The following is a 24,970-nucleotide window of genomic DNA, read 5'->3' as shown; positions in this document are numbered from 1 at the left end:
GTTGTAGGCTCTGTACTGTGTGTGTGATGTGGTGTCACACCTCGTGGCTGAGCCCATGGGACAAGCGCTGCCATAAAGCCTGCGCAGCTCTGATGGGCTGGAAAATGTGGCTCTACCAAATTAACGTGCTGAGCATGAGAGAGAAGCAGACATGGCTGAGGGTGTTTGGCCACGAGACAAGCTGGGGGTACAGCTGAGCCTGGGCTGGGAGGGCAGGGTGAAGGGTGCTCAAGGTGGGTGGTATACAGGCCTGGTTTTATTGTTGGATGTCAGTAGAGATGGTGCAGGGTGAAATATTTCCCATGCAGGGAAACAATAAGTGAAGGGAATTGAATGGTTGTTTCTCTACATACATACAGCTTGGCTTCCAAATGCATGGGTCGGACAGTCCCTGCTGTCTCCGTGAGCCCAAGAGACGCCATTTGAACGGCTTTGTGGAGGGATCAAGCATTGCAACCCTCAGTTGAAGACCAACACAGGGAAGAGAAGGGTGATCTCCCCTTGTTTATTGGAGCCATGTCAGTTTGTCTGGCTGAGACCAGCTCGGGGTATGAAGCAGGCAAGGAGTGGCAGGAGGTGCACTGCAGTGAGGGCAGGTTGCTGCCAGCAGGTCAGGAGTCAGTTCTGCATGGAGGTCACTGAGGAGCTGCTCACTGTCTGTAGTTGGCTAGCACAGCAGCTGTGGCCACTGCTATCACTGCCAGCAGAAGAGGGAGCCAGTTACTGCGTTGTCTCTGCAAAAAGAAGCAAAGTGTAACCAGGAGATGACGGGGGAAAGAAACCTCTCATCCCATTCCTAGCAGGCGTGCTGCTCATCCTTCCACACTGCCCCAAATAAAGGAGCGAGTGTTTCCCAGAGCAATGTGCAGCTGCCACAGGGAAGGGGCGAGGGTCGGTCCCACCTTCACCATCTGGCTCTGGTTGAGCTCCTGGCGGCACTGGCGCAGGGAGCTCAGGCAGCAGCGGTACTCCTCGCTCAGCGCCTCCAGTTCCGCACGCAGCTCCTGGCACTGGGTGAGACAGAGGCAGGAGTCAGTGGGAGGGAGCCCTGTGGTTTCAGGCACCCCGGCACTAGCAGGACTCCCACAGCAGCCATAGTGCTTCACCTGTGTGTGGGCAGTGTGGCGAGGGGGGATTTGCCCTTCTGCTGCTCGTGTGCCCATACATACCTACATGGGACAGAGCAGATTTCAGTGTTAGGTGGGGGCCCAAGCAGTGCCCTGGCTGTTCCTGTCCTGTGATCTGCTTGCTTCTGCTGCCATCTTTAGCATTGCGTGAGAGAGAAAAAATAACCATTTCTTCTGACTACACACAGGTCATGAGGAAGTCATGGGGTGTAAAATCATGGCAGGGGTTCATGTCTTTCTCTGTGAGCTGATGCAGGTGGCACTCACAGCTGTTCCCTTTTGCTGTGATTACACTCAGCTAAGTTCCTTCCCCAGCTGATGTGGGTACAGTTCTGGAGGTAGTTAATGGAACAGCTTTTGGTGTGTTTCTCAGCTATAGGTAAGTCATAGATATTATTTGTATAAGTCCCTGTTTTCTGAGTTCTGCAGTAAGATGTGTGAGGCTGTTAGTGTGCAGAGGGTGCAGTTTGTGCTACTGGTTATATGTCTTGGAATAGTGCTTATGTGTTAAGCACCTTGCAGAGGGTCAGAAAACTGAGGGTTTTTTTTTTTTGTCAGATGTTACTGGGTTTTTTTTGTTGTTATTTGCAGACCTTCCTGTAATTTATGAGTCCTCCCATGCTTCCTTTATGCTTAAGGCTTTGGCTTTAGAAGAGTGGCTTTATCTTTTTCCTGGGAGCAGAAATGGGTTTGCCTGAAGCAGTGGCTCTAAGCATGGTTGCTTGGTGCCCTGTCTCTGTCTACACATGCTGTGGGCTTCATCTGAGGCTGGTATCAGAACAGAAATAAAGCAGAGAAACTCCTTGTGGTGGGTACGAGGTGCAGCCTGCAGCTCTGTCTGCTTCCAGTAGCTTTAACTTGCTGCTTTCCTCTACTCCTGAGAACTCCTAAAAGGCACCTCAATCCCTAACAGGGTTGATCTGTCCCAGCAGTGACTTCCTCACCTCGTTCTCCTTTGCTGTAAGCTGGGATGTCCTTTTCTGCATCTCATCCCTCAGGCTTTCTTCTGCCTTCTCCTTGGGATGCTCTGACAGAGAATTTTGCGTTTCCGTGGCAGGAGTGAGAGGTGGGGTCTGCGTGGTGAAAACCTGATCTAGAAAACAGTTGGGCTGCTGGTGAGAAGCACATCTTGGCCTCCAGTTTGCTTTGTATCTTCTCTACTCAGCGCAGTTTAAAGATAATATTTGCAAGCTATGCACAGAGAGGAGCTCAGTTGTCACAGGCTTGCCTCTCCTGTAGATGCAAGCTGATCGTCTGTAGAGGAATGCTTCCAAGCAGTTACCAGCAGTGGAAGGGAGAGGGAGTTTAAGTTTCTTTTATTGCTTTCTTTAAGTGCAGCTGTAATTGCAGCTACAAATTGGATTGGTTTTTTTTGTTGGCATAGCCACTGATATAGAACTTGGAATGAAGTCCATTTACTTTTTGTAAAGTATCTGCCTCATAAATACACTTGCATTTTAATGTTAACTACCAAAATATAAAAACTAGTTTTGCATAGTTTTAATATAATCCTTTATTCTAAAGAAATACAGACTTCTTCTGGAGTCACTTCTAACGTTCCCATGTCATTAGAGGAGAGCTAGGTTGGAGTTAGAAAGTTTGCTGACCTTTCCTTTGCACCATCGCTTCCTGTGTTTTCTGCTCGTTGGTCTGGTTCTGCATCAGGTCTGGGGACAAAACAAGTCACTGTCACCACTACAATGGTAATGCAGAGTTTTCACATTGCACTTCTTTGTGTTACTCACTCTGCAAGTGGCTGATTCTTGCCTCCAGTATTAGCTTCTGATTTTGCTCTTTTTGCAATTTACCTGAATTAATAAGAAAACCAGTGTTCATGCAAGTATCTGTATGCAGGTATGGAAGTTTCCCATTCCACCCTTCCTTCTGAAACCCTTTAAAATCTTTAATTTGGGACCCCTTGGAAACCAGAGGCTCTCTGCTAGCTGAGGCGTGCAATGCATTCAGATAGAGGTTGCTTTGGGTGTGCTAGGCTCCAAGGACCAGGGCTTTCAGATTATCTCGTTGCTCTCTGCCCTTCCCTGGAGGAGCGGTACCTTCGATGTTGTGGATGTGCTTAGCTTGGAGCTGGTTGTCCTGCTGCAGGGTGTCAGCGTGCTGTTGGAGCTCAGCGTGCTCATTCTGCAGGAGGTCCAGGGCCTGGCAGAGCTCCTCGTTCTGTGCAGCCATGTTCTGTGGTGAGAAGCAAGGATTGCGTGTGCAGTAATAGCACGTCACCAAAGGGCTTTTGTATCAAATGATCTCAGCCTGTGGGCTGTTTGCAAATCAGAAAGCGTGGGCTCCCTTGGGCCACGGTGCTGCTCCCACAGGGGTCTGATGTACCTGCAGCTGGCTTTGCATAGTGTGGAGGTTGCTCTTGAGCTCGCTGTGTGCCTTGGCCATCTGGGCCCACTCAGATTTGAGCATGGTGTAGTGCTCCTTCCAGAGGGCAAGGTCCTCCCTCGTCACTGCCAGGCACCTCTGGGGGAAGCAGATATGAGCCCCACTTCAGGTTATTAAAAACAGCACGAAATGGGCACAGGTTGTTACTACCTTTGGACTTTGAGTGGTAGCTTTAAAAAAAAAAAAAGTGACTTTGCATCTTTGCAAATGCTGAACTGGTTGTCACCTTTCCCTGAAATAAGGGGACAGGATAAGATTAAAGCAAAGCCAGGTGTAAAACGTGTTTCTTACCTGAGAGTTTTGCAGCTGCTGCTCTGCTTGGAGTTTGTCCTCAAGCATTTTCTGCAGAGCCTCCTTTGCCTTCTGCTCGTAGGTTTGCTTCTGGTCCTCCATCTCTATCAGGATCTTCTTCACACACTCCTTTGAGTAACTCTTTAAAGGAAGAATTAGAGTGCTTGAGGGGTTATATCAGACACATTCCTAATCTTGCTAAGCCTGAATATTAGCAAATCCACACTGTGTAAAAGCAACTGCTAATTTGCTGTGAAACATTGCTTCAGCAAAGAGGAAAAATACTTTTCAGATCTGAATCTAATCAGATTACTCTAGAAACTGAGACCTGACCCAATTACATGATTCAGTTTTTCATGCCTTTCTTCACCCATGCTTGTTGCTCAGAGAATCAGACCTTACCTGCGTGCAGGCCTGCAGCTGATTCTCCAGGGCCCTCAGTTTACACTTGAGTTTATCTTCATTCAGCTGACCCTGGGGAAAAAAACAATTGGACCAATGTGTGTAATCTCAATTTACACGTTCTGCCTCCAGTGCTTTGTTAGCTTGTATTTTGTTCATTTTCTTCTGTAATACTGTGGTTAAATTTGGTCAAAGCATTTTCAGTGCTTAGAGTTCCAATAAGCCTTCAGTCTCGGGATGAGTGGATTGTGAGGGAAGTTAAACCTTTACACGTGGAGACCTCTCTTGAGGCAGAGCTGCTGCCTGGCCCCAGGGCTGCAAGTCCCAGCAGATGGAGCCTGCAGTGCCCAGCTCTCACCCCAGAGTTTGCCTGGGGAACGGGTCAGGTCTGCATTGCGATGCTGAGCAGCCAGGTAGTGGGATGGATGACAATAAGAAGGATTCATTTTTTCCTGTTATCATCTCGGTGTTTGTTAGGCTCTTTACTCAGGTTTTGTGAAACCAGACTGCATGCAAATTCAGATAAAATTTCTAGCAGAGTTTGCATGTGCTGTTTTTTCACTACTGATACTGAGAGCATCGTTATCATCTCTGCTTGCTGGTGTTTGAAGCTGGGCCTCTGAATAAGCAGCTCCTTGATGTTCTGGGAAGAGCTGTCAGACCCAAGCCAAACCTGACTCTCTGGTGTCTTAGCAGTGTTTAAATTGGCACAGGAGTAAGTGTACAGTCCCAAAGAATAAAGCTTCCCAGTTTGGTTGTCAGTACAAAAATAGCCTGAGGTCTATGTCCCCTTAGAAAGTAGGTGGCATATTGAAAAGCATTTTAAAATGTGAAATATTATGCCTGACTTCCCTCCGCAGTTCATTTGTTCTGTTGTCTGCGGAAGCTCACAAAGGAGGGCAGTGGTGTTGCACAGCTGTTGTGCACTGTGCAAAGTCACAGGGCAGGGGAGCAGCGGCCCCTTCCTACGCTATAAAACAGAAATATGCTGGCAGGCTGCTTTTATGGAGATGCAGCTTATAAGTTGGCAGAAGAACATACGGTATTGAGATTTCCCTAAAGGGAATAAGCTGCCTGCTACCAGACCGTGTGGGTTTGTGCGGATACGTGGGAGGGCAGCAGTAGTTGTGCTTCTGACCAGAACAGTTACGTGAGCTCTTCCTGGCCAAGCCCTTGTGCTGATGATTATTGACATGAAAGGGGTTGGTTTAAAATAATAATAAAAAAAAAGCATCACACAAAAAAAAAATCAAACAAACAACAAAAGCAAACCACCACGCAACAGTCAAACCCTACAGCTATCGCTGTCAGATGGTTTTTCCTCTCCTCCACGGTGTCTCTGGTGATGCTGTTTTTGAACATCACTCGGTGTCCTGGCACAAGAGCCCAGGGGCAAAGCTCCAGGTAGAGGAGAGGGCTGGGGCAAACAGGTTAAAAAAGTGGCCACTCTTTTAGACACTGGATTAGAATCCTTGATAGCCTCATCCTCAGCTCTGAAGTTACCAGGCTGAGCAGCTCCAAACTCTTTGCTTGAAAACCCTTCTGCTTGAAAACCCATTTCTCTATGGCTGTGGCACTTCAGTGCCTTTAAAATTCTTCTTGGCTGGCAGCTGTGGTTGTCCTGAGGCTGATGAACTGTTTACGATACTCCTTTGTGAGCCATTTGGAATAGCTGGTGTAAAGCAATAATTGCTTTTTCTGGAGGGCTTCCAGTTTGCCCAAGCACAATGCTTGTGCCAGGAAAATGAGTCCGTAAAGTCACAGTAAAGCACGGGATGTGACAGAGCTTAGACTCTACAGGGCTGTAAGGCACTTCCAAGAGTCGAGCTCAACTTCAGAAGGCAGGAAAGGAAGCAAATGTATTAAAGAAATAATCTTTAAGAAGAGAACAGCTCTAAAATAATTTACTCGTAATAGACATAGGAGCTTCCTGCACCTGCCAGTGCTTTTAAATCCATCAATTTTACAACAAACAGGAGCTGAGTGCCAGAGCTGTGGCAGGACAGTCTCCATCCTGGAGGTAAAAGCATGGGGGGGGAGCTGGGGGACTGATCCCCACAGCATTGCAGTGCTCCCATCCTCCTGCACAGCGCACGCCTGCTCCTTCAAACTAGAAGCGTCCACGAGCATCCCCTTAAATGACTCTGTGACCATTTCAAGAGCTGCTGCCAGGTCACCTGTGTACTGCAGTGCCAGGTCTTTGAAACCCCAAATACTGAGAGGAATTAAAAGCTGCCACAGCACACAAGGAGCATCCAAACCCATCCATGGAGCAGCCCCCGACCCCCTCCCCGTGCAGTGCTGCCCGCTTTGCCCTGTGCCTGCAATGCCAGCAGCAAGTTAATTTAATTTGTAGTCCCCGAAAGGCAGAGGGAAGCCTCCCTTCTTCAGCAGAGACAGCAAGAAGCAAAGTGCACCCACCTGTTTCTAATCTGAGGTTTCATGGCTACTTCATGCAGCGTGTCGGTGTTTTTTCCTCCTGCATTATATTTGAAGAAGCAAGCGAAGGCGGAAGCTTCTAACCACAGTACATCTAACACTTTTTTTTTATACTATCTCACCCTATCGCTGCTTGTATGCCCCAACAGAACTTTCAAACCATTTTTTTTCTGATGGTATGATGAACTGTGTATTAACGTTTGATTTAATAACCCTACATAAAGCGCTTCATATGTCCCCACAGAATGATCCCTAAAATGCACCACCTCCACTTTACCTCCTGATAAGGACAGAGGGAGAAATTTCAAGCATGAGTCCCCTTAACTTCTTTCTCTGTTTGCATTCAACCTGCCCTAAACAGAAAGGGGAGAGCAAGAAAAGAAGTACTTTGTCTTCCAGATAGTGCTGGATGGGTAGCATCCCCAAAGTGCTATGCTAGGACTCAGAAAAGCGAGATGCGTGGGGCTGTGACCGCGCAGTCTGCCTGTCCCTGCCCCATGGCAAAGCCCCCAGCTGCCTGTACCTGCCAGGATTTCTCAGAGGCGTGCAGCAGTGTGGCGAGCAGCTCCTGCAGGATCACCATCTTCTGCTTGAGCAGCAGCTCACGGTGCAGGGCCTCCTGCGGGGAAGCAGCCCTTGGTCTGATAATGATAAAAACATGTGGTTGTTCTCGCTCCGGGGCCGCTCGCGGTGCATGGTGCCTACCTTCAGGTAGCTGGAGAGCTGCACGATTTCCTGCAGGAAAGGGGAAGTATTTCAGACCACAGGGTTGTTTCAGATCACAAACAAATACTAGATGGGCTACAACATCGAAACACTTTAAAATCAGTTGGAGGTAACGGTGGGAACAGGAATTCAGGCACACGGGGAGGGCCAGTCCCATCGTGGGGAGGTTGGTTCTTAGGGAATTGGAAATGCTGTCTGTAGTCATGGCACACTGCACCTGAAATCATGGCAGCTCCTGAATGAACACCATGGATGCCCGTGGAAGAGGAGTGCCTGTCTTACCTGCAGCACCATTGCCATTATTTGTGAAATCAGAGAAGTAGAGCACTAGCTAGAGCTCTGGTAAGGGATTTTAGGAACTGTGCTATTGCACCAGTTGCTGTGTATATTTTGCTTACCTTACTGAAAACTGTATTTCCGCAGCTGAAATGGAAAAAGAGAGTACACTGGTGAGGTGAATGCAGGCTCTTGCAGCAGCCCAGAGCCCAGCTCTCCCCGCGCAGTGCGGGTGTCTGCAGGCTGTGTGTTATGGCAGCAGGGAGTGGGCATGGCTGGGTTGTGCTGGGGGGAGCAGGGCTTACTCTGTCTGCTGGCCCGAGTCCTTCACCCTCGTGCTTGCAGGAGTTTGCGTTCCTGTGAAAACAAAGTGAGAGGATGCACCTGGGGCCCCAAAGCTCCTCTCTGTGCATGTGGGGAGCTCTGCTGAGTGGCACTGATGGGGAGCAACTGTATCCAGGAGCAGCGGGGACATGGAGCTGTGGTGCTCAGGGGAAGAAAGGCCACCAAGTGCCCCTCACCTACCTCGGGTGTTGGTGGAGATGTGTGGCCCAGGGATGGCTTCTGCCACAATGCCTGGAGGACTGCTGGGCCGAAGTGGGGGGAGCGTGGATGGGCACACGGGGTGACTCCACGGGCGCTGCAATGAGAAGTGGCTCATGTCAGGGTCTGTGAAACAAGGGGCAGGGGGCTGCAGCTGGGTCCAGCTTTGCCCCCTCCGATGGTGGGGGAAGAGCAGAGAGGAGTGCAGAGGGCACAGCTGTTCCCATGGCATCTGCTATTCGTTTTGCACAGGATACAAGTCTAGAAGGAAATCTGTCTGGCTGCTGGGTGTTGTGCATTGCGCCTTTCTGCAGGTCTGAGGCTCCAGGACAGGCAGCGTGGAGCAGAGCATCTTTGTTCCTGCTAGCAGGGAGGGTGATGGAAGGAACCCAGCTGCTTACAGCGCAGTTTTCACTGGGGGGAAAAATAATTATGGAAGTGCAAAACTAATTTAGCAGACAGGACATGGGGATGCACTTGGAGGAATGGCAGCAGCTCTCTATTTGATTCACATTTAGCTTAGAAAACAGGAAGCAGCATGCTGCGACGGAGGAGACGCGGTTTGCCCTCGGCTGACTGCAGCCCATCAACAAATGCAGTTTTGTGGGTGCACAGCCACTTTGCGGTGGGGGTGGAGCGTTACCTGGAGCAGGACGGGTGCGCCGGGCTCCCCGGCGGTGCCCCCCAGGTTCCGCCTGCGCAGGAACTCGCGCTGCCGTGGGCTCTGCGGTTGTTCCTCGGCACGGCCTGGCCGCCGGGCGCTGGGTGCGTGGCCGCGGCGCCGCAGGGCCTCGCGCGTCTCCTGCCGCCGCTCACACTTCTCCTCGTAGCTCTCGCCCGTGCGCCGCGGCCGGGCCCGTTCTGGGGGGCTGATCATGGCGGGGCCCCGCGTCCTGCCAAAACCAAGGGGTGGTGGTGTTCGTGGAGGGACGTGCTGTCTGTGAGCTGACAACATAAACCATCCCACGCTGTGTTTGCTGCTCGGTGGGGTGGGTGCTGACCCAGGGCTGCGGGGAGCAGGGGCTCTGGTACCACTTTGCCTCAGGCACAAATTCCACCTCCGCTTTGTCTTTTGGGGGTGTCCTGTGGCCTGAACCAGGTGGGCACCTGCACTATTGCACCGTGCACGTCTGCAGGGCGAGTTTCTTTGTCAAAAACACCACCACCGCCAACAAAACTTCGTTGGTCTCATTCTGTCTCAAGCAATTAGGAAGTCATCGAGTCTAATGGGGGAAAAAATGTGAGCAAGTAAAAACCCATTTACGTATATAACATTTCCATGTTATTTCCTTGTTAGTCTGCACTGAGCCTGCCCCTTTGGTCTGGCCCTGCCACCAGCCAGCACGCTGTTCCTGTGTGGGGCAGAGGAAGCGCCTGCAAACCACAGCACTGCTGCAGCATGGAGCTGGGCGTGGGGCTGGGTGATCCGGTGCTTCCGAGGGATGGGTGGCACTCCCTGTGCTCTGTGTTTGTCTGAGTGTCCCATTCTGTGAAGCTTCCAACAGCTTCTGAAGCATCCATCTCTAATTTTAGCTGATGCTTACTGAGCGATCCCAGCAGTGTTCCACTTTTTGGGTGGTTCTTACTGCGATGCACTTCCAGCAGAAGGGGGTCTGGGGCTACAAGAGGCTGAGCAGGTTATATCCATGCGTAATTATCCATACCATAATGACACTGTTGTGCTCATCCATGGCCTTTCCCCTCCGTGCTTCCCTTTGTCCTGAAGGCATGGTCAGGCGAGCAGCTCTGCACTGAGCATTGTGCATTGCACAGTCCTTGTGCAGTGAGCGCCTGAGGCCAGAGTCGAGCTCCATAGCATAGGACAAAACACCTTTCTGCAGGCAAACCTGCTCGGAACCCTTCGGGATGTGATAAAAGCACTTTCCAATTTGGTTTTCTGACTGCTCGGAGTGGCCTACGTGCACGGTGCTGCCAGGCCTCGGCTGTGCTGCTCGGTGCTCACTCACCCCCGGGGGCCCCGCTCCCACCTGCAGCGTGCAGGACTCGCTGCCCAGCTGAGCATCCCTCAGGCCGCCTTGCAGCACCTCGGTTAACCAGAAGTTGCTTTAAAGCAAGGTAAGGCTTAAGGAGACACACGGTCCATTACTCACCCCGAGCTGAGCAAAGCGTTGAGGCCTGCTTGGTGAGCGAATACCTCCTAACCTTCTGCCGCTGCCCGAAGCTACCCTCTCTAATTACCAACCGTGTCCTTTATCTTTGCTTTCCAACCTGTTGCGTTTTTTTTGCTTCGAGGGAAAACAAACAACAAAAAACGTTTCGTGCCGGTTCATGTTACCGCCTCCCCGTGTCCATCCTGAAGGGGTGGAAAAGGGGAAGAAATTGGGCGGTGAGCGGGGCAGCGCTGGGGCTGCGGGCACTCACCTGGCTGTGCCCCGCTGCGGCTGGGTGAGCGCGGGGCTGCAGGGCACAAGCTCTGTCCTCCGTGTGCCCGCGGCTTCGTGCTGCTGCCGCCTCGCTGTGCTCCGTTCTGTCGAACAGGAAGCGTTGGGGCCGCAGCCCGAGCCCCGGTTCCTGTCCTGCTCGCGCAGCGCGGGGTGCGGGGTTATCTCGGGGTGCCAGCGGCTCCCGCTGCCCGTCCCCGTGGTCACCTCCCTTATCAGAGCGCTGGTCCTGGCGGCACCGGGTGACCGAATCGCTCCGGGTTGCTTTGGGGGTAGGGAAATCCAGACTGAGGCAAGTGGAGGAATGCTGTTATTGTAAGGCTTCTCGCAGATTGAAAAGGGGGAAAAAAACGTGTATTTCGGGTGAGGTCACGAACGGCAGAAATTCATTAAGGTCTTAGAGAAGTGAAAGCTGCATTCATGCAAATCATGCAGTGGGGTGGGTTTAAGCAGCTGCGCGCTGAGAGGGGCTCTGCACGTACTCCAGTGGAAGAGGAACAACATTCAAACCAGAGATGTCACAAAGTAATGTAGGATTTATTGCTCCAAAGTAAGGGTACGGGGTAAAACCGCTGCAGTTTGACGACCCTCTGTTTGCCTATGTCGGGTGGTTCGTGGGAGTTGGCCGGAATCCCTGCCCAGAAGGAGCTCGGAGCTCAACCCGTGCAGTTCTGCTTTATAATCCTCTTGCGCGAGTCCCCATCTAAATAATTTTATTGTTATTTTTTTAAATATTTAATTGCGACTGGGTCACTGCGGATCTTCACGTGGTGCCGCTCCGAATCCCACCATCTTTCCTTCAGAAGCACCAGGCTGTTCTCCACGGGTCCGGTGCCTTCCATACCGATAACTTTTTGACTAACCCCTCCTTTGAGAGGGATGTGGTGAGATGCAGAGAAGCGCATGGAGCAGCTGGGGTCCAGGTGCTGCTTCCCTGCATCCCCAGCCTGCTCCTATTTCTGGCCTTTCAGAGCCCTTCTGGGGAGCCCCGCTGCTTGCTCCTCTTGACCACGAGGAGCCAGTGACAGGCAGCATAAATAAAAGACATTTCTGTGTTGTGTCATAGGCTCCTGGTGACCCGTGTTGTGCAGGCAGCTCTGGAGGGGCCCTGTGTTCCCGGCCACGCTGCCTCCAGAAATGTCCTCAGTGCTGCTCGGGGGTGGGCTTTTCTGGAGGCACCGCTGCCCATGGGAAAGTGTTGGCCGCTCAGAGCTGCGCTAATGCCCCGAGCCCTGGGGCGGTGGTGGCCTCTTGATGTTTTCCACCCGCATGTTGCTCCTGATGAGGCTGTCCAGCAGCTCGGGGGCCAGGTCCCGCAGCAGCAGCATCGTGGTCACGGTGCTGGCAGGGTAGTGCAGCTCGCGCTGACGCAGGGCCCCGCTCCGGATGATCTCCAGCGCGCACTCCTCCTTGGGCGCTGGTGCTTCCTTAATGACGTGCGAGACCGTCCGCACCGCGTTCTCTGCAGTGGCAGAGGGACAGCTGCGTTGCACCGGGTCCACGTTTTTATCTGTGAGCCTCGGTGGTGCCGAGCTTACCTGTGTTAATATAGCCCAGGATGCAGAGCGTGATGGAAACGTTGACGTTTTCGATGATGAATTCCTGCCTCAAGGAGCTGAAAAATCCTTCCAAGGCAAACTTAGTCGCAGAGTAGGGAGCAGCGAAGGGGGAGGAGACTTTACCTGAGCAGAGGCACTGGGTCAGAGCTCACCCGTGCTGGGAGGGCACAGGGCTGCACGGCTCTACCTGCCCCTGCCTTTCCCATAGCTGCAGTTTTGGGGTGTGAGCAATCTATCTTAAATGCTTGAGGGAGGAAAGAAATGCAGGAATGTTTAAAGCGTAGCAGGCGGCATGAGGGACCTTTGCTGCGGGCCACGCTGTTCTTGTATTCCTGCATATATACCCCTGTATGGCAAATGCGTGTGTGATGCGTGGTCACGCAGGTAACCCTGCAGAAGAGCTCTGACTGCAATGCATGCACAGAGATGAGCAGGAAGGGCACGAGACAGGGACATGGCAGGGAGAGATGGGCCCTTGTGCGCTCACCTGAAATGGATGAGACCACCACGATGCTGCCCTCGCTCTCCTTCAGCATGGGCAGGGCTGACACGGTCATGGCCACATAGCTGAGGAAGTTGGTCTCCATGAGCTTCCGCACGTGATCCACGTCCCCGTTGAAGAAGTCAAAAAAGCTGTGGCCGATGTGGTTCAGGATGAGCATGTCAAGGCCTCCTGGAAGCAGAGTGTGTTGGCTATTGGCAGGCAGCATCTCAGCCCAAGGCTGCACTGTGACAGCCAGGGTGGCCCTAAAATATGGCCCAGGCTGTGGACACCTGCTACGCACCCCAGGTGTTCTCAGCCTCTTTCACCACCTCCTCAGCGAAGGCCGTGTTCTCCATGGAGCCGCTCACGTAGCGGGCGGATGCAGCACCCAGATCCAGGCAGTGCTCCACTACCTGGGGACAGCGAGAGCGGCGTTGGCAGAGGTCTTGGGGGTGGCTGACAACTCACCTCCCTTTGCTGGGAGGACATTGCTCAGAGGGACATTTCCCCTGCTGAATCCCACGGGGGTAGAAATGCTGTGCTGTCAGCGTTGAAAATACAATTTGTGGTGGTGTCTTAGGGAGCGTGCCCAGAATCTAGCGTCCCTGTGAGCATGGGATGAGCGGATATCTGAGCTCCCGCCTGCCTGTGGGGCTCTGCATCACAGCCGTGCTCCCAGTGCCTGCTGCCCACCTTCTGCAGCTTGGCCTCCGTCCGCGCCGTGAGCAGCACGTGGGCCCCCATGCGCGCCAGGTGATACGCCATCTGCTCCCCAATGCCACTGCTGGCTCCCGTCACGATCACTCGCTTCCCCCGGAGCATCTCTGGAGAGGATGCATTGCTCAGGGCCGTGCACAGCTTGTAACACACCCCCGTGCACGGCTCCTCTGTGCTGCTGCAGGATGCAGCTGCTGGTGCAGCCCCCGGCCAGGCTCCGGCCCAGCGTGGAGCTGCTCTGCAATTGGCAGGAGTTGACAAAGAAAATGAATAAATATTTACAGCGGTTAACTGCACGTTTCCAAAACAAATCCATTTGCCGAGAGCAAGAATGTGAGCCTGGCAGACCCACACGCAACCCCACGAGCTCCTCCTGCGTGGGGAGGAGGGCTCCCACCGCCCGCACCTCCTGCACCCAGCTCTTCAGCTGCTTTGGAGGCCCCCACGTGGCCGGGTGCCTGGTGCTAAGCGTGTGTTTTCAATGACTTACCTTCATTGAAATTCCCAGGTCCTGAGTAAAAATACACGGCCAGCCCCAGGCCCAGCAAAGGGATGAGAACCTTCAGGAGCAGCCCCATCCCTCTGCCGGCGCTCGGGTGGGAGCAGACGCGTCGCTGGGGAGAGCGATGGCTGCTCTGAGCTGATCCCTGCCCTGCGCAGGTCTGCTGGTGCCTATTCCCTCTGTGCTTCTTGCAGTTCAGCAAACATTAACCTAATTGAGGGCGTTGTGCTGGACTTTGGGCTGACCCTCTGCACCCTTCTTGTCCCGTCAACGCCCAGGGTATTTTGTGAGGCCGCTCTGGGAAGCTGCTGCTCAATGGAGCCGTGGGCGCGTTGTTCTGACTGCTGGTGGGGCTGGGACAGCCCTGCGTAGACCTCTCAGCTTTCTCTCTTCCACTTCACATCTAAAACTGAGCCCAAGTTTCCCTTCCTCCCTGGTGCCACGAGGGTTTGTCGGTCAGTGGTGACCGCTGTGATGCAGGTTCATACAGATACCAGGCAGAACAGGGCTGGCCACGCTGCTGGTTTTTGTGCTCGTGCTGTGTAATGTCACCACTGGGGCAGTGCTGACAGCTCCTGGGTGGCTCTTAGACCCACAGAACTGCACTCTCTCTTGAACCCAGCAAGGCAGACTGTGAAAGGCAGGTAAAGAGCCAAGAGGTGAACAATGAAGACCTTCAGCTTTCACAGGTGTTCTGTGTCAGTGCTCAGCATCTGCTTGGGCAAATGGCAAACGGCCTCACAAATCGTTTTCCCAAAGAGACAATTCAAAGGGCAGAACCTGCTCCGTGCACCCTGCAGGTGTCAGGATAAGGAGAACTGAGGCACAGCTCCCAGCTTCCTCTAGAAAGCGAGGAGCAAAATGATCCTGGGGAGTGGCCTTGGGGGGGGGTTCTCATTTTGTCTTGCAGCAGGCAGCGATTGGAAGGGTGGGCACTGGTTTTGGGTGGAAGCACCAGTTGGGCACCAGTGCTGGGGAGCTGTGCAGGATTCCGCAGGATTGTGCTGAGGTTTTGCCTTCAGCGAGCACTGTGCCTTGCAGTGAGCTCATGGCTTAGGGCAACGCCGAGGCAGCGCTGTGTGCCCGGGGGGCATTTTGCAGCTAGCGCCTGTGTAAGGAGCTGTGCCCCAAAGAATTAGCTTGGTGAATAGATTTGCATTGAGCTTGGTCTAATTAAGCTAAATGAAAACTAGGCTAGACTGTTATTCCTCAGATGGAAGAATGGTTTATTAGATTCAAGATTCAATAATCGAAGGAGGGCAAGTCAACGGAACGACGCCCCATTTGCAGCAGCGTTTAGTAACGGAGAAAGAGGAGATTAAAAACAAAACAACACCAAAACTCCACAGGGCACACAGCGGCAAGGTTAGTAAGCTGCGTTTAATAACCAGTTAGTTACTGCTTATCCCGGGTCTAAGGGAAGGGCACGGGTCCGACCGGGCGCACCTGCGGGAAACGCGCATCGCCAGCTCCCGCAGCGCAGCCGGGGGTCCCAGCCGGGGGTCTCAGCCGGCTCCCGTGCGGGCGAGGCGGTTCACGCGAAGGTAAGGGCTGCAGGCACGGCTGCGGCCAGCAGAGGCGGCTGTCGGCCCGGCACTGGCATCGCCCGGAGCTCGGCGCGGCTCAGGTCGCCCGCAGCCGCTCGGGGCGGTAGCGCTGCCGCACCAGGAGGTCCAGGAGCTCGGCGGCCCAGTCCCGCAGCAGCAGCGGCAGCTTGGTGGAGGCGTAGCGGTAGTAAACCTCGCGCTGGCGCAGGGCCCCCCCCTTGATGATCTCCAGGGCGCACTCCTCTTTGGGGGCCGGGGACATCAGGAGCACGTCGGATGCCGCACGCATGGCGTTCTCTGTCGAGGAGCAAGAGGGGGTTTCGGTCGGGCTCGGGCTGCCCTCTGCTCGTCCTCTCCCCGGGGGCTGAGGAAGGCTGCCTCGTTTGATTTGTGTGTGTGTGTGTGTTTGGGGAGGGGGGCAGAACTTGGGAAGAAATTGCTACAGTTAGGTGAGGTGTTTGCACGGGAAAACAGAAGCAGCTTCAAGTTGCTCGCATCGCGAGCTTGCGCTCCTGTAGCTCGCTGCATCAGGTGAGATTGATGGGAGATACGCGGCCACTTAAACTCGTTGAATTTTATGCTGTCCTGGCCTGTGCACAGTGGCTGATTTTCATAGAACCACAGCGTCATGAAGGTTGGAACAGACCTCTAAGATCCCCAAGTCCAACCCCAGCCCATCCCCACTGTGACCGTGTCCCCCAGTGCCACATCTCCACAGCTCTGAACACCCCGGGGACAGCGACTCCCCAGCCTCAGTGGCAGCCTGACCGCTCTTCCCAAGAAGAAATTTGTCCTAACATCCTACCTGAGTATAGTGCAGGGGAACAAATCAGTCTTGAGACTGTTTTTTGGTGGATGAGAGGTAGGAGCCTGCTGAGAGCAGGGGCGATGCTGGACTCACTCTCACTACAGCAGGAAAAGCAGCAGTGGAGGTGGGGGCACTGGAGGGGAGGGCACGAAGCTGGGAGCGTGATGCTCAGTTCCTGGCCAGCCAGTTGGAATGGATGGAGCTTACCAGTGTCAATGAAGCCAAGGATGCAGAGTGTGATGGAAACGTTAACGCTCTGGATGCTGAATTCCTGCCTCAGGGAGCTGAAAAATCCATCCAGGGCAAACTTAGTTGCAGAGTAGGGGACCGTAAAGGGAAACCCAACTTTACCTGGACACAGAGTGAAGTTCCATTAAAGCATGGAATGCTGCACCAGATAAGCCTTTGTTTTGCGCTTCATCAGATAAAGGATTTTAGCCAAAGGGAGTTTACTGTTAGGGCAATGTCACCCTGGCACCTGAGCAGGGGGACTGCAAAGCCTGCAGCTCTGTTACGGTCTGAAGTCCAGCAGCACTGCTCATGGCTCTGCTCAGGTACGAGCAGCAGGCAGCAGCCACGGAGCAAAGTTTAATCTCTGGGTGCTGAGCGAAGCTGATCCCCAGCAGCCAGCAGCGTGAGGGCTGCAGCTGTTGTTAATTTAATCTCCTGACTTAGCAGAAATTTATTAGAAAAGGCTCTGCAAACATTTGCAGGATCTTGACCTAGCAAACCACAATGAACCATCAGAGGAACGGCGCAGCGAGAAATGACAGCGTTTCCCCTTTTCTTTGTAGAACTGGAGCTACACAAGCTCTGCTGCACCGCTGAGCCCCGCGCTGGGTGTGGGGTTTAATCACCAGGCTCCTCAGGGAGCAAGGTGGGGCAATGGGATTGCATCAGAACGCTGAGAAATGTGAAAAAGACCTGGAGATTGTGGCTGCTTTGGGTGTGTTAAGTAATTCTGGCTCCTCTGAGGTGCCCGGGCTTCTTATGAAAACCAGCCCGTGGAATCCCACGTCCCAGACCTCGCTCCCACTCACCCGCCATGGAGGAGACCACCACGATGCTGCCCCCGCTCCGCTTCAGCATGGGCAGGGCAGAGACCGTCATGGCCACGTAGCTCAGGAAGTTGATGTCCAGGAGCTTCTGGACGTGCCCAACGTCCCCGTCAAAGTAATTGAAGTACGACTTGCCGACGTGGTTAAGGATCAGCATGTCGAGGCCTCCTGGAAGCAGAGGAGCTGGCGTTAGTTTGGGGTAGGAGAGGGCTGCTGTGGGCAGGATGGAGCCTCTCCTGGCAGCAGAGCCGATGCAACCAGAATGTTTTGGGGTCACTGTCATTTGGGGTTGGTTTTTTGGGTCGGAGCTGTGGCCTGCCATCTCTGGACGGCCCTGATGGTGGCTGCCAGTAAAAACATGCTGGGCTCATCTAACTCATCCCAGACAAGAGCTGTTGTGACTTTTTTTCCCCTAGTCAGATACACAAATAACATTGCACGAGGGAGATCACTCCTGAGCTATCTGGGCCCGTTTTGGGAAAGGGAGGGACAGCACCGAGCTGAGCGCTGCCGTTCTGCAGCGATGACCCATGACCACAACAGCGAGGCTGCTGCATGGCTTCACCCCTGGGAGCAGCAGTGATGAAACCCGGGATTGTGATATCGGGACAGGATGTTACGAGGGCACAGGGGTGAAATCCAGAGAGCAGTTCAGGCTCTGCTGGGGCGACGCAGGCTGAGCTGCGAGGTGCAGAATTAGGGGAAACCCCTTCCCATCCCCACTTCTTTTGCTTTTCCTGTGCACAGCAAAAAAAAGCAGCGTGCTGGGGAGCTGCGGACGTACCCAGTTCGGCCTCGGCCACCTCCACCAGCTGCCGGGCCGTGGCCGTGTCCTCCATGCTGCCGCTGACCAGCCGCGCCGAGCCGGCCCCCAGCGCCCGGCACCGCTCCACCACCTGCGATGCAACGCGGTGCGTCAGGCCCTGCAAGCTGGGGGCCGCGCTCACCAAAACACGCCCAGGCCCCCAAACCTCACTGCGGGGTTTCTGGGAGTGTTTGGTGCCTCTGAATCTCTCGGGTTCCCTTTGAAGCTTATTCCTTTGGTGAATGCGTGGCCCAAGGCGGTTTGGCTCCTTATCGGTGCGGTCTGTGCTGGAATCGTGTGTGCAGGGTGAGCGGGAGCTGATAGATCACTGCAGTGGAATGAGGGTGTGTGTGTGCTGCAGCCTGTGCGTACGGGGACGCGTACTGCGCCGAGCAATTCAAACGTCGCGGGGCGAGCGGTGCGTGCCTGCAGGAGGGCGACTTCTGTGCACGCAGGAGCCCCGGAGAGCATCACTTTGCATACCCGTGAACAGAAGAGCACAGATTTGATGTCTGTGCCACCGCAGCTCCGTGCGCCCGTGTTTGCGTATATGCCTGCAATGTGAGGTTGGCCTTCCCGTGTGTGCGTGTGTGCGTGTGTGAGTGCCCAGCTTGCCATTTACTTGCTGCAGCTTCGCCTCCGTCCGCGCCGTGACCAGGACGTGGGCTCCCATCCGTGCCAGGTGATACGCCATCTGCTCCCCGATGCCGGCGCTGGCTCCGGTGACGATCACGCGCTTCCCTCTCAGCATCTCTGGGGACCAAGGCACAGGGGGGTTTAATTTATCCAAACCCTGTCTGGAAAGAAAATCAAGTCCCCTAATGCCTTCAAGGAGCAGTGAATGGCGAGCTGAATGCGGATCTTCGTGCTCTGTCCCGCACATCCTCTCCCTCTCCTGGAAAAGCTGTTCCCAGGAGCAGCTGCAGCTTGAACTGACCCTAGCAGCACAGTTCTTGGCTCCTTCAATAGCTTTTTCACGCATCGGGACGCAACTTACAAACACCCCAGCTATTCTGCCATGAAAAACACCCCGTCAGTGCATGCTGCAGAACTTAAAATCCAACATTTAGAAACCATGTCTGGAAACTTGAGTTTGCAAAGTGCTCGAAGCCTTCTCTGCTTCAGGAGCCCCTGCCTCGCTGCTCCCCCGGGAGCTGCGTGTTGCTTCTTCCATCTGAGTCCAGATCTCTGCTAAAACTGCGCTCCGTCCTCAGCCCTGCCACAAAGGCTTGGTCCAACCTCTGCACATTTCCGTGCCAAACGCTCCAATGTGGCTTTTCATATTTTACTTAAGGACAGATTCCCTTTTGATACTCACCAGGTTTGAAATTCTCCCTCGACGCATAAAAACAGAAGGCCAAAACCAGTCCCAAAACGGGGATGAGAATCTTTTGCAACAGACCCATCGCAGGAAATGGAGCAGGAAGAGAAAGGAGGAAAACAGCCTCTGCAGAGCTGCTCCCGAAGGCAGCAGCAATGCCAATCCTTCAAAACCAATTAGTGTGGGAGCCACGGCTCCCAAAGCACTGGGAAGTCACAGTGGGGTTGATGAGAGAAGCAAACACTTGGTTCTGCTCCCGCAGAGCCGGGGAGCTGTGGCCTAACCGGCGGTGCTGCTGCGGGCTCTGCCCGGCTCTGTTCATATTTCCTGTCCCTACGTTAAAATGCAGAATTTTGCACAACACCCTGGAAGAGGTGTGTCCTTGCCGAACAGCATCAAGTTTCACTCGGAGAACATCAGAGGCAGCGTGCTGCAGGTGGCCGGGGCTCCTCTTTAATGCCTGCTGGCGCTGGGTGCGTGCAGCTGCAGCACCCATCTGGACAGGACCTTCCACGCAGGGCACTGCATCTCTGCATCCCACAGAGGAAACCACAGAGGCAGCGTTTGCTTTTTCACCTCACCCTGCTCCTGTGAGCGGTGGCCGAGAGGGCTGAGCCGACATCGCCCCCCCCCCCCCGACTCAGGGCTGCACCCCCATCTCCAAGGGGAGCACCGAGAGGTTTGCGGCCAAGTGCTGCGTCTTGTGTTTTCTGCAGAGAAGTCAGCGTCCTTGTGCTGCCTGCTTGGAGTGCTGCAGGAGCTTCGCTGTTACTTGGAAGTGAATGCAGTCCAAGAGAAAAAACGCGTCACATCCGCTCCCTTGCTGTGCCCAGGCAGCAGCAAACCCAGTGCCACTGCTGGTGTGAGAGGGCTGGGGGCTGGGGGCTGCCCTGCAGAGCACTGGTTCTGCTGTGGGAGGTGGGCACTGTATGCTCCCTGCAGCCTCGCTGCTCCCAGTTCTGCTCTTTTGCTTCAGACCCAGCTTTCCCCCGATAAGAATCACTTCACCCACGCTTGGTCCGATAACAGCGCTGCACAAGCTCTGCCCCTTCCCGAATCCCTTCGCTTTGAACTTGGGTTGCAATCATGGGGCACTCATCTCACTCCTGGGCTTGAGAAAACGAACCCCTCAGCCCTGCCTTGTCCGTGCTGCGAGTTGGGGAGCTGCTGTTTTAATCTGCTGTTATTACTTAGCACGAGGATGCTGCAGTAAGCCATAGCTGCCAGCCTTGGTGCTCTGCGCATGGGTGTGATGCTGCTGGGGGCTGCGGTGCCAGCAGAGCCCCCACCCCAGCTGCGCTCTGCTGCCCGCAGGGATTTTTCCTCCCTCCCCCCCCCCCCCCCCCGTCACCTGGCACTGCTGCGCCTCACTCCCACTCAGAGCTTTTTCTGGGTTTGTTTTGCCTCAGAACTTGTTTTTCACCTCTTCTGGAGGGCGGGGAGTGAAGAAAGGGAGAGGAGGGCAGGGAGACGGCAGAGGCATTTGCTGATCCCAGGCGCTGAACTCAGCCCACGAGGCTGCTCCAAGCCCTTCACAGGGAGCACGGCAAGGGGAGCAGCTCCATCCCAGCCCTCCTGCCTGCTCCCTCCTGCGTCACCCGGCCCCTTTGCAGCCGTGTTTTCCAGGTCTGGGAGTGAGGCAGGCTCCTGCATGCACCGCAGGGACTCAGAGAATTGGAATACTGCTTTTTTTTCCCCCCTTTTTTTGAGGGATATTTGGCTGGTTATAACCCATTATCAAATCTTTATTAAATGTAGAGGATTTTCCTTCTCCCCTTGTTTTCCTTTTCCCCTCGTTTTCCTTTATCTTGTAGACATAAGACTCTTCCTTATACTCAGCTCTCCCAGCATTCTTTACCACCAGTGCAGATCTTTCTTCTTTCTTTACAGATAGGGTTGTCCCCATTACAAGCTGCGGTGACTGTGGGACAGCCTGGTTTGACTTTGTGCTTGCACTCACTGCTGTTTTAGAGTAAATCCTGTCCACTTTGGGCCAATTCTAAGCACTGCCTTTATTTTTTTCCCATATGACCAAATCAGGAGTTTCTGCCTCCATACATTGCTTTGGTGCTGCACCTTGGCCACTCTCCATGTTCCAGATGCCCTTGCTGTTGGGTAGGAGAGGCTGATATCCTTATCTGGGCCCCTAAATTTAGCCTGGCAGCTCTCAAAACATCCAGAGCCCACACTCCAAATAGCAGGTGAGCGTGCTGAAGACATTCAGCTCGTGCCCTTGAAGCCAATGGGCTGGGCAGGAGGGCTGCTGTGTTCCTGGTGCCCAGCTCCGTGCTACAGGGGCCTCCGAGCTGAAATCAGATCCCTGCGGCGGCGCTGCCAGGATGGCAGAGGCAGATCGGCGTCAGATCTTGTGCCAGCTGCAATTTGCCCGAGGACTTAACGCACCAGATCGACAGGACGGGGCGAACTGCATTCAGACAGGTCCTAAAGGAAGGAGAGCGATAGAAACCGACCTCGGGTGGCTCCGGCGATGTGCCGCGCACCTTGGGCAACGTGTGGCTCTCCTCGAGAGCTTATCCCTCGACGCTTGGCTTTAACTCAGCCTTAGATGCTCCCTGTGCTTCTACAGCCACTCGCCTCAGATGCCCTGGCAGCGCTGGCTGTGCAGCACGCATCCTGCTTGGTTACTCCCTGGTACATCCCCCTGCAATTCACACCTGGGCCACGTGGATGAGTTTTGCTGATTGCACGTGGTTGTGGCAGGTGCTGCCGGGGGGGGGGGGTTGTGCCATTTGGTGCCCGGGTGGGGGCACAGGGGCTCAGGGGTGGGGCTGGAAGCTGCCTTGTTGGAGGGGTTTGCTGTGGGGAAAGGACTGGGGTGTCTGCAGAAGCGCTTTGGTCTGCTGCATTTGGCAAGTCTGCCGTTCATCACCGTTACAGTGATGTTAATGGGCTACTGATCTCCCACGCGCGCTGAGTTTGTCACCGTACAGTTCAGATCGGACTTTTTACGGTCGTCGTGCATCAGCCATCGATGCTCACCTGATCTGCAGCCCCAGCTGAAGCCCAGAGCTGTGGTGGAGGTGGCAGCGCGTGGCTCGGCCCCACGGGCTGGGGGGGGCATTGTGTGGGACAGGAGGCAGGGAGGGAGGGCGGCAGAGAGATGGGGCGGCAGGAGCAGGGCACGGCTTTACCGAGTCGGCTGCGGCACCGCCGGCGCGGCGCTTTAGCTGTCTAATCCCGTGAGCTGCCTTAGGAGCAGCTATTTTGATTGTGCCACAAACCTCTTTGCTTTAAGCTCATAAACCCGTGGCTGGATAACGGCAGAGAGGCGGCGAGGCCAGCGGGACGCAGTGGGACGGGGCCGCGGTGTGAGAGCACCACGAGCTGAGCCCCAGCACAGCGGGACAGGCGCGATCCTCATCTCGGTGTGACCCACCTCATTCTGTTGGCTGTGCCGTGGGGACACACAACCCGCCCCACACCGGAGCCCGGCCTGGGGGCTGCTGCAGGCTGCGACCTCCATGGCCTCAAAGTTCCCATCGGTGCCAGCGAGGCACTGGGTCAGAGCACCTCGCCAGAGGCCAAAGGGTTTGGTTAAAGCCCAAATCAAATCATTCTCGAAGGCTTTTTTTTTTTTTTTTCGTTGGACTCTGCTCTTTTTTTTTTTTTCCCTCGAGGAAAAGGCACTTTGCTCTTGGTTCAAAGCCCGAGCAGAAGTTCTGTGTGGATTCTGTCTGGATTCTGATCCTGTCTCGCAGCTCTGGGGGGACCTGTGTGCTTGTCGCGGGTGTCAGGCAGTGCTGCTTTGTTTTCCAGCCCCTCCTGCTGTCTGTAACAACTGTTTGCTTTTGGCTCCCAGTTTCTACGCGTGCCCCTATCCTTGCCCCACTGCCTTTGACACTGAGCAAACAGAGGGGTTTTCTCCCCCTGCCCTGACTGTCAAGGACGATTTTTCCACTGCTTTGTTGCACGGTCAGAATCTTTCCACTTCAGTTTTCTGCAGAGTTTAACATGAGTGACATAGCAAGAATCTGTAGTGCTCAGAACTAAGCCCCAGGAGGGTTTCAAATAGGTGAAGGCTCTCTGAGGATGCTGGCAGAGCTCAGGTCCCTGTTTCTACCGCTCCCATGTGCTGTTGTGTCTGCCCATGCAGCAGCTTTTCCATTGGTCACATGGAGAGCAAACACTGTGCACAATCAGGTGGCAGGCTCAGGAAGGATCCCAGTCAAAGCAGAGCATTGCTTGTAGCTGCACTGTGCCCATAGCTTATTAAAGGGCTGTGGGGATGGATGGGTTTTTCAGCAGCTCTGGGTACACGTGGACATGGCAGAGCCCTGAATCTATGCCATCAAACCCGGATAACCCCGGAAGGTGCATTCTCACCTCCAGCTTTGGGAATGTGGCTTGTGAGCCAACTCCTCCCCACACAGTGACCCATTTTTGGAAGGCAGCTGCTGCTGGAGTTGGGCAACTCCAACCCTCTGCCCTGAGCTGCTGGGCTGGGGGAAGGAGCTCTACAGAGAAGGTTGGGTTACCGCCCGCAGCTGTTCACCAAGGGGCCAGAGGCTCCTGCACATCACAAGCAAAACCCATCTGCAAACCTGTCCTCGAAATGAACGCAGCTAGAGAGCACCGGTACCATATAAAATATTTATTGATTTTGCAAAACGTTGTAAAACGCATCCGTAATAAAAATAAGAAACCACGCCGTGCATCATCTTGCACATTTTTATACCAACAAAAGGTATTTTTTCCTACTGCTGCACAGCAGCAAATAAAACCGTTCCTTTCTTTCGAGTCCTGCGCTCGCAGTCTCCTCGTCCAGCCAGACCTTCGCCTTTCTCACTGGAACCACCACCAGGGACATCGGGGCAGCAGAGCCGTGTGCTCCGGGGAGCAGCGGGTCCCTTAGGATGCATGCTGCCTGGTCACCAGCCCCCGCTGCGCCACCGCCGGCTTCTTGCTCTGCTCCAACACCAAATCCTCTGGCTTCCGAGGAAGCGCCGGCTCTCGCGTCGGGGTCGGTCTCTTCTCCTCCTCCTCCCCTATCCTCCCTTCGGAGGTGAAGGGGCTGCACACTGCCTCCACCAGACCGATGACCACGCCGAAGAAGGCCAGCACGCTGCCCAGCACGTACAGCTTCACCATCTTCCTGCTGGGCTTCTGGCTGAGCATCTCCTTGGCGAAGGGGATCAGCTCGTGCATGGTTTCCATCTCTGCGCAGCAGCGTAGGGAGAGGTCTGCTCTGCAAAGAGAAGAGCGAGAGAGGGGCACATCAGTGTAGCTCAGCGCTCGCTCCGTAGCAGACGCCTGCGACGATGTTCCAGTGGAGATTTCTGGCTTCTGCCAGAGGCTGCCTTCAGGACCAGGATCAGGTACAGGACCAGGACCAGGACCAGGACCAGGACCAGTCCCGCACCCCGCGCTGTCCCAGCACCGCTCCCGGCTCTCCCCCTTACCAGAGGCCGCGCTGTGGTTGCGGTGCTCAGCTCCCTCTCTCCGCACTGCGCTGCCCGCGGCTCCGCCCGGCTCTGCCCGCTGCCCGCTGCTGCCGCCTTATATCGGCGCCGGGGGCGGGCGGTGCCGCGGGGCTGTGCGGTGC

At 54.6% G+C, this 24,970-nt stretch overlaps 4 protein-coding genes across 14 annotated transcripts; all 4 read right to left on the bottom strand.

Annotated features, from left to right (window-relative positions):
• On the bottom strand, window positions 464–10,720 carry TRAF3IP3 (TRAF3 interacting protein 3). Of its 10 annotated transcripts, none has more exons than XM_021377225.1 (16): window positions 10,587–10,720; window positions 8,848–9,097; window positions 8,187–8,301; window positions 7,967–8,018; window positions 7,784–7,808; window positions 7,365–7,394; window positions 7,183–7,278; window positions 4,221–4,292; window positions 3,819–3,959; window positions 3,468–3,605; window positions 3,182–3,317; window positions 2,873–2,935; window positions 2,735–2,794; window positions 2,072–2,220; window positions 903–1,169; window positions 464–734 (listed from the first exon to the last, which is right to left on the bottom strand). In XM_021377225.1, exons 2-16 carry the CDS (start codon window positions 9,079–9,081, stop codon window positions 651–653), a joined length of 1,662 nt encoding a protein of 553 aa, XP_021232900.1. In that variant the 5' UTR covers window positions 9,082–9,097; window positions 10,587–10,720; the 3' UTR covers window positions 464–650. The 10 variants fall into 10 exon arrangements, 9 of the variants coding, with proteins under 9 accessions (XP_021232900.1, XP_021232898.1, XP_021232899.1 ...); XM_021377223.1 differs by having other exon boundaries at window positions 8,848–10,450; window positions 10,587–10,702; XM_021377224.1 differs by having other exon boundaries at window positions 10,316–10,701.
• On the bottom strand, window positions 10,587–14,921 carry LOC110388207 (corticosteroid 11-beta-dehydrogenase isozyme 1-like). The gene is made up of 6 exons (XM_021377233.1): window positions 13,857–14,921; window positions 13,343–13,473; window positions 12,951–13,062; window positions 12,653–12,838; window positions 12,145–12,288; window positions 10,587–12,068 (listed from the first exon to the last, which is right to left on the bottom strand). The coding sequence occupies exons 1-6, from the start codon at window positions 13,942–13,944 to the stop codon at window positions 11,824–11,826; spliced, it is 906 nt and encodes a 301-aa protein (XP_021232908.1). The 5' UTR covers window positions 13,945–14,921; the 3' UTR covers window positions 10,587–11,823.
• On the bottom strand, window positions 15,074–19,971 carry HSD11B1 (hydroxysteroid 11-beta dehydrogenase 1). 2 transcript variants are annotated; one of them, XM_021377500.1, is made up of 6 exons: window positions 19,405–19,971; window positions 18,709–18,883; window positions 18,066–18,177; window positions 17,264–17,449; window positions 16,431–16,574; window positions 15,074–15,712 (listed from the first exon to the last, which is right to left on the bottom strand). In XM_021377500.1, exons 2-6 carry the CDS (start codon window positions 18,835–18,837, stop codon window positions 15,492–15,494), a joined length of 792 nt encoding a protein of 263 aa, XP_021233175.1. In that variant the 5' UTR covers window positions 18,838–18,883; window positions 19,405–19,971; the 3' UTR covers window positions 15,074–15,491. The 2 variants fall into 2 exon arrangements, with proteins under 2 accessions (XP_021233175.1, XP_021233174.1); XM_021377499.1 differs by having other exon boundaries at window positions 18,709–18,839; window positions 19,405–19,966.
• G0S2 (G0/G1 switch 2) lies at window positions 24,005–24,937 on the bottom strand. The gene is made up of 2 exons (XM_021377265.1): window positions 24,828–24,937; window positions 24,005–24,613 (listed from the first exon to the last, which is right to left on the bottom strand). The coding sequence occupies exon 2, from the start codon at window positions 24,580–24,582 to the stop codon at window positions 24,277–24,279; it is 306 nt and encodes a 101-aa protein (XP_021232940.1). The 5' UTR covers window positions 24,583–24,613; window positions 24,828–24,937; the 3' UTR covers window positions 24,005–24,276.

This window comes from Numida meleagris, chromosome 25, assembly GCF_002078875.1.
Source record: "Numida meleagris isolate 19003 breed g44 Domestic line chromosome 25, NumMel1.0, whole genome shotgun sequence".
Taxonomy (NCBI): Eukaryota; Metazoa; Chordata; class Aves; order Galliformes; family Numididae; genus Numida; species Numida meleagris.
The sequence above is the reverse complement of the archived record's forward strand: the minus strand, read 5'-3'. Positions and strand labels throughout refer to the sequence as shown.

What these genes read in the sequence shown, in the direction of transcription:
- TRAF3IP3 (XM_021377223.1), bottom strand. Translation starts at nt 9,159, where the DNA reads ATGTTGTCAGCTCACAGACAGCACGTCCCTCCACGAACACCACCACCC. An exon ending in AGCTCTCCAGCTACCTGAAG is followed by an intron (nt 7,279 to 7,364) that starts GTAGGCACCATG and finishes GCTTCCCCGCAG; the next exon opens with GAGGCCCTGCACCGTGAGCT. An exon ending in AGCTGCAGGCCTGCACGCAG is followed by an intron (nt 3,960 to 4,220) that starts GTAAGGTCTGAT and finishes CTTCCTTTAAAG; the next exon opens with AGTTACTCAAAGGAGTGTGT.
- LOC110388207 (XM_021377233.1), bottom strand. Translation starts at nt 13,944, where the DNA reads ATGGGGCTGCTCCTGAAGGTTCTCATCCCTTTGCTGGGCCTGGGGCTG. An exon ending in CGGAGGCCAAGCTGCAGAAG is followed by an intron (nt 13,063 to 13,342) that starts GTGGGCAGCAGG and finishes CGCTGTCCCCAG; the next exon opens with GTAGTGGAGCACTGCCTGGA. An exon ending in AGAGGCTGAGAACACCTGGG is followed by an intron (nt 12,839 to 12,950) that starts GTGCGTAGCAGG and finishes CTCTGCTTCCAG; the next exon opens with GAGGCCTTGACATGCTCATC.
- HSD11B1 (XM_021377499.1), bottom strand. Translation starts at nt 19,492, where the DNA reads ATGGGTCTGTTGCAAAAGATTCTCATCCCCGTTTTGGGACTGGTTTTG. An exon ending in CGGAGGCGAAGCTGCAGCAA is followed by an intron (nt 18,178 to 18,708) that starts GTAAATGGCAAG and finishes GTTGCATCGCAG; the next exon opens with GTGGTGGAGCGGTGCCGGGC. An exon ending in GGTGGTCTCCTCCATGGCGG is followed by an intron (nt 16,575 to 17,263) that starts GTGAGTGGGAGC and finishes CTCTGTGTCCAG; the next exon opens with GTAAAGTTGGGTTTCCCTTT.
- G0S2 (XM_021377265.1), bottom strand. Translation starts at nt 24,582, where the DNA reads ATGGAAACCATGCACGAGCTGATCCCCTTCGCCAAGGAGATGCTCAGC.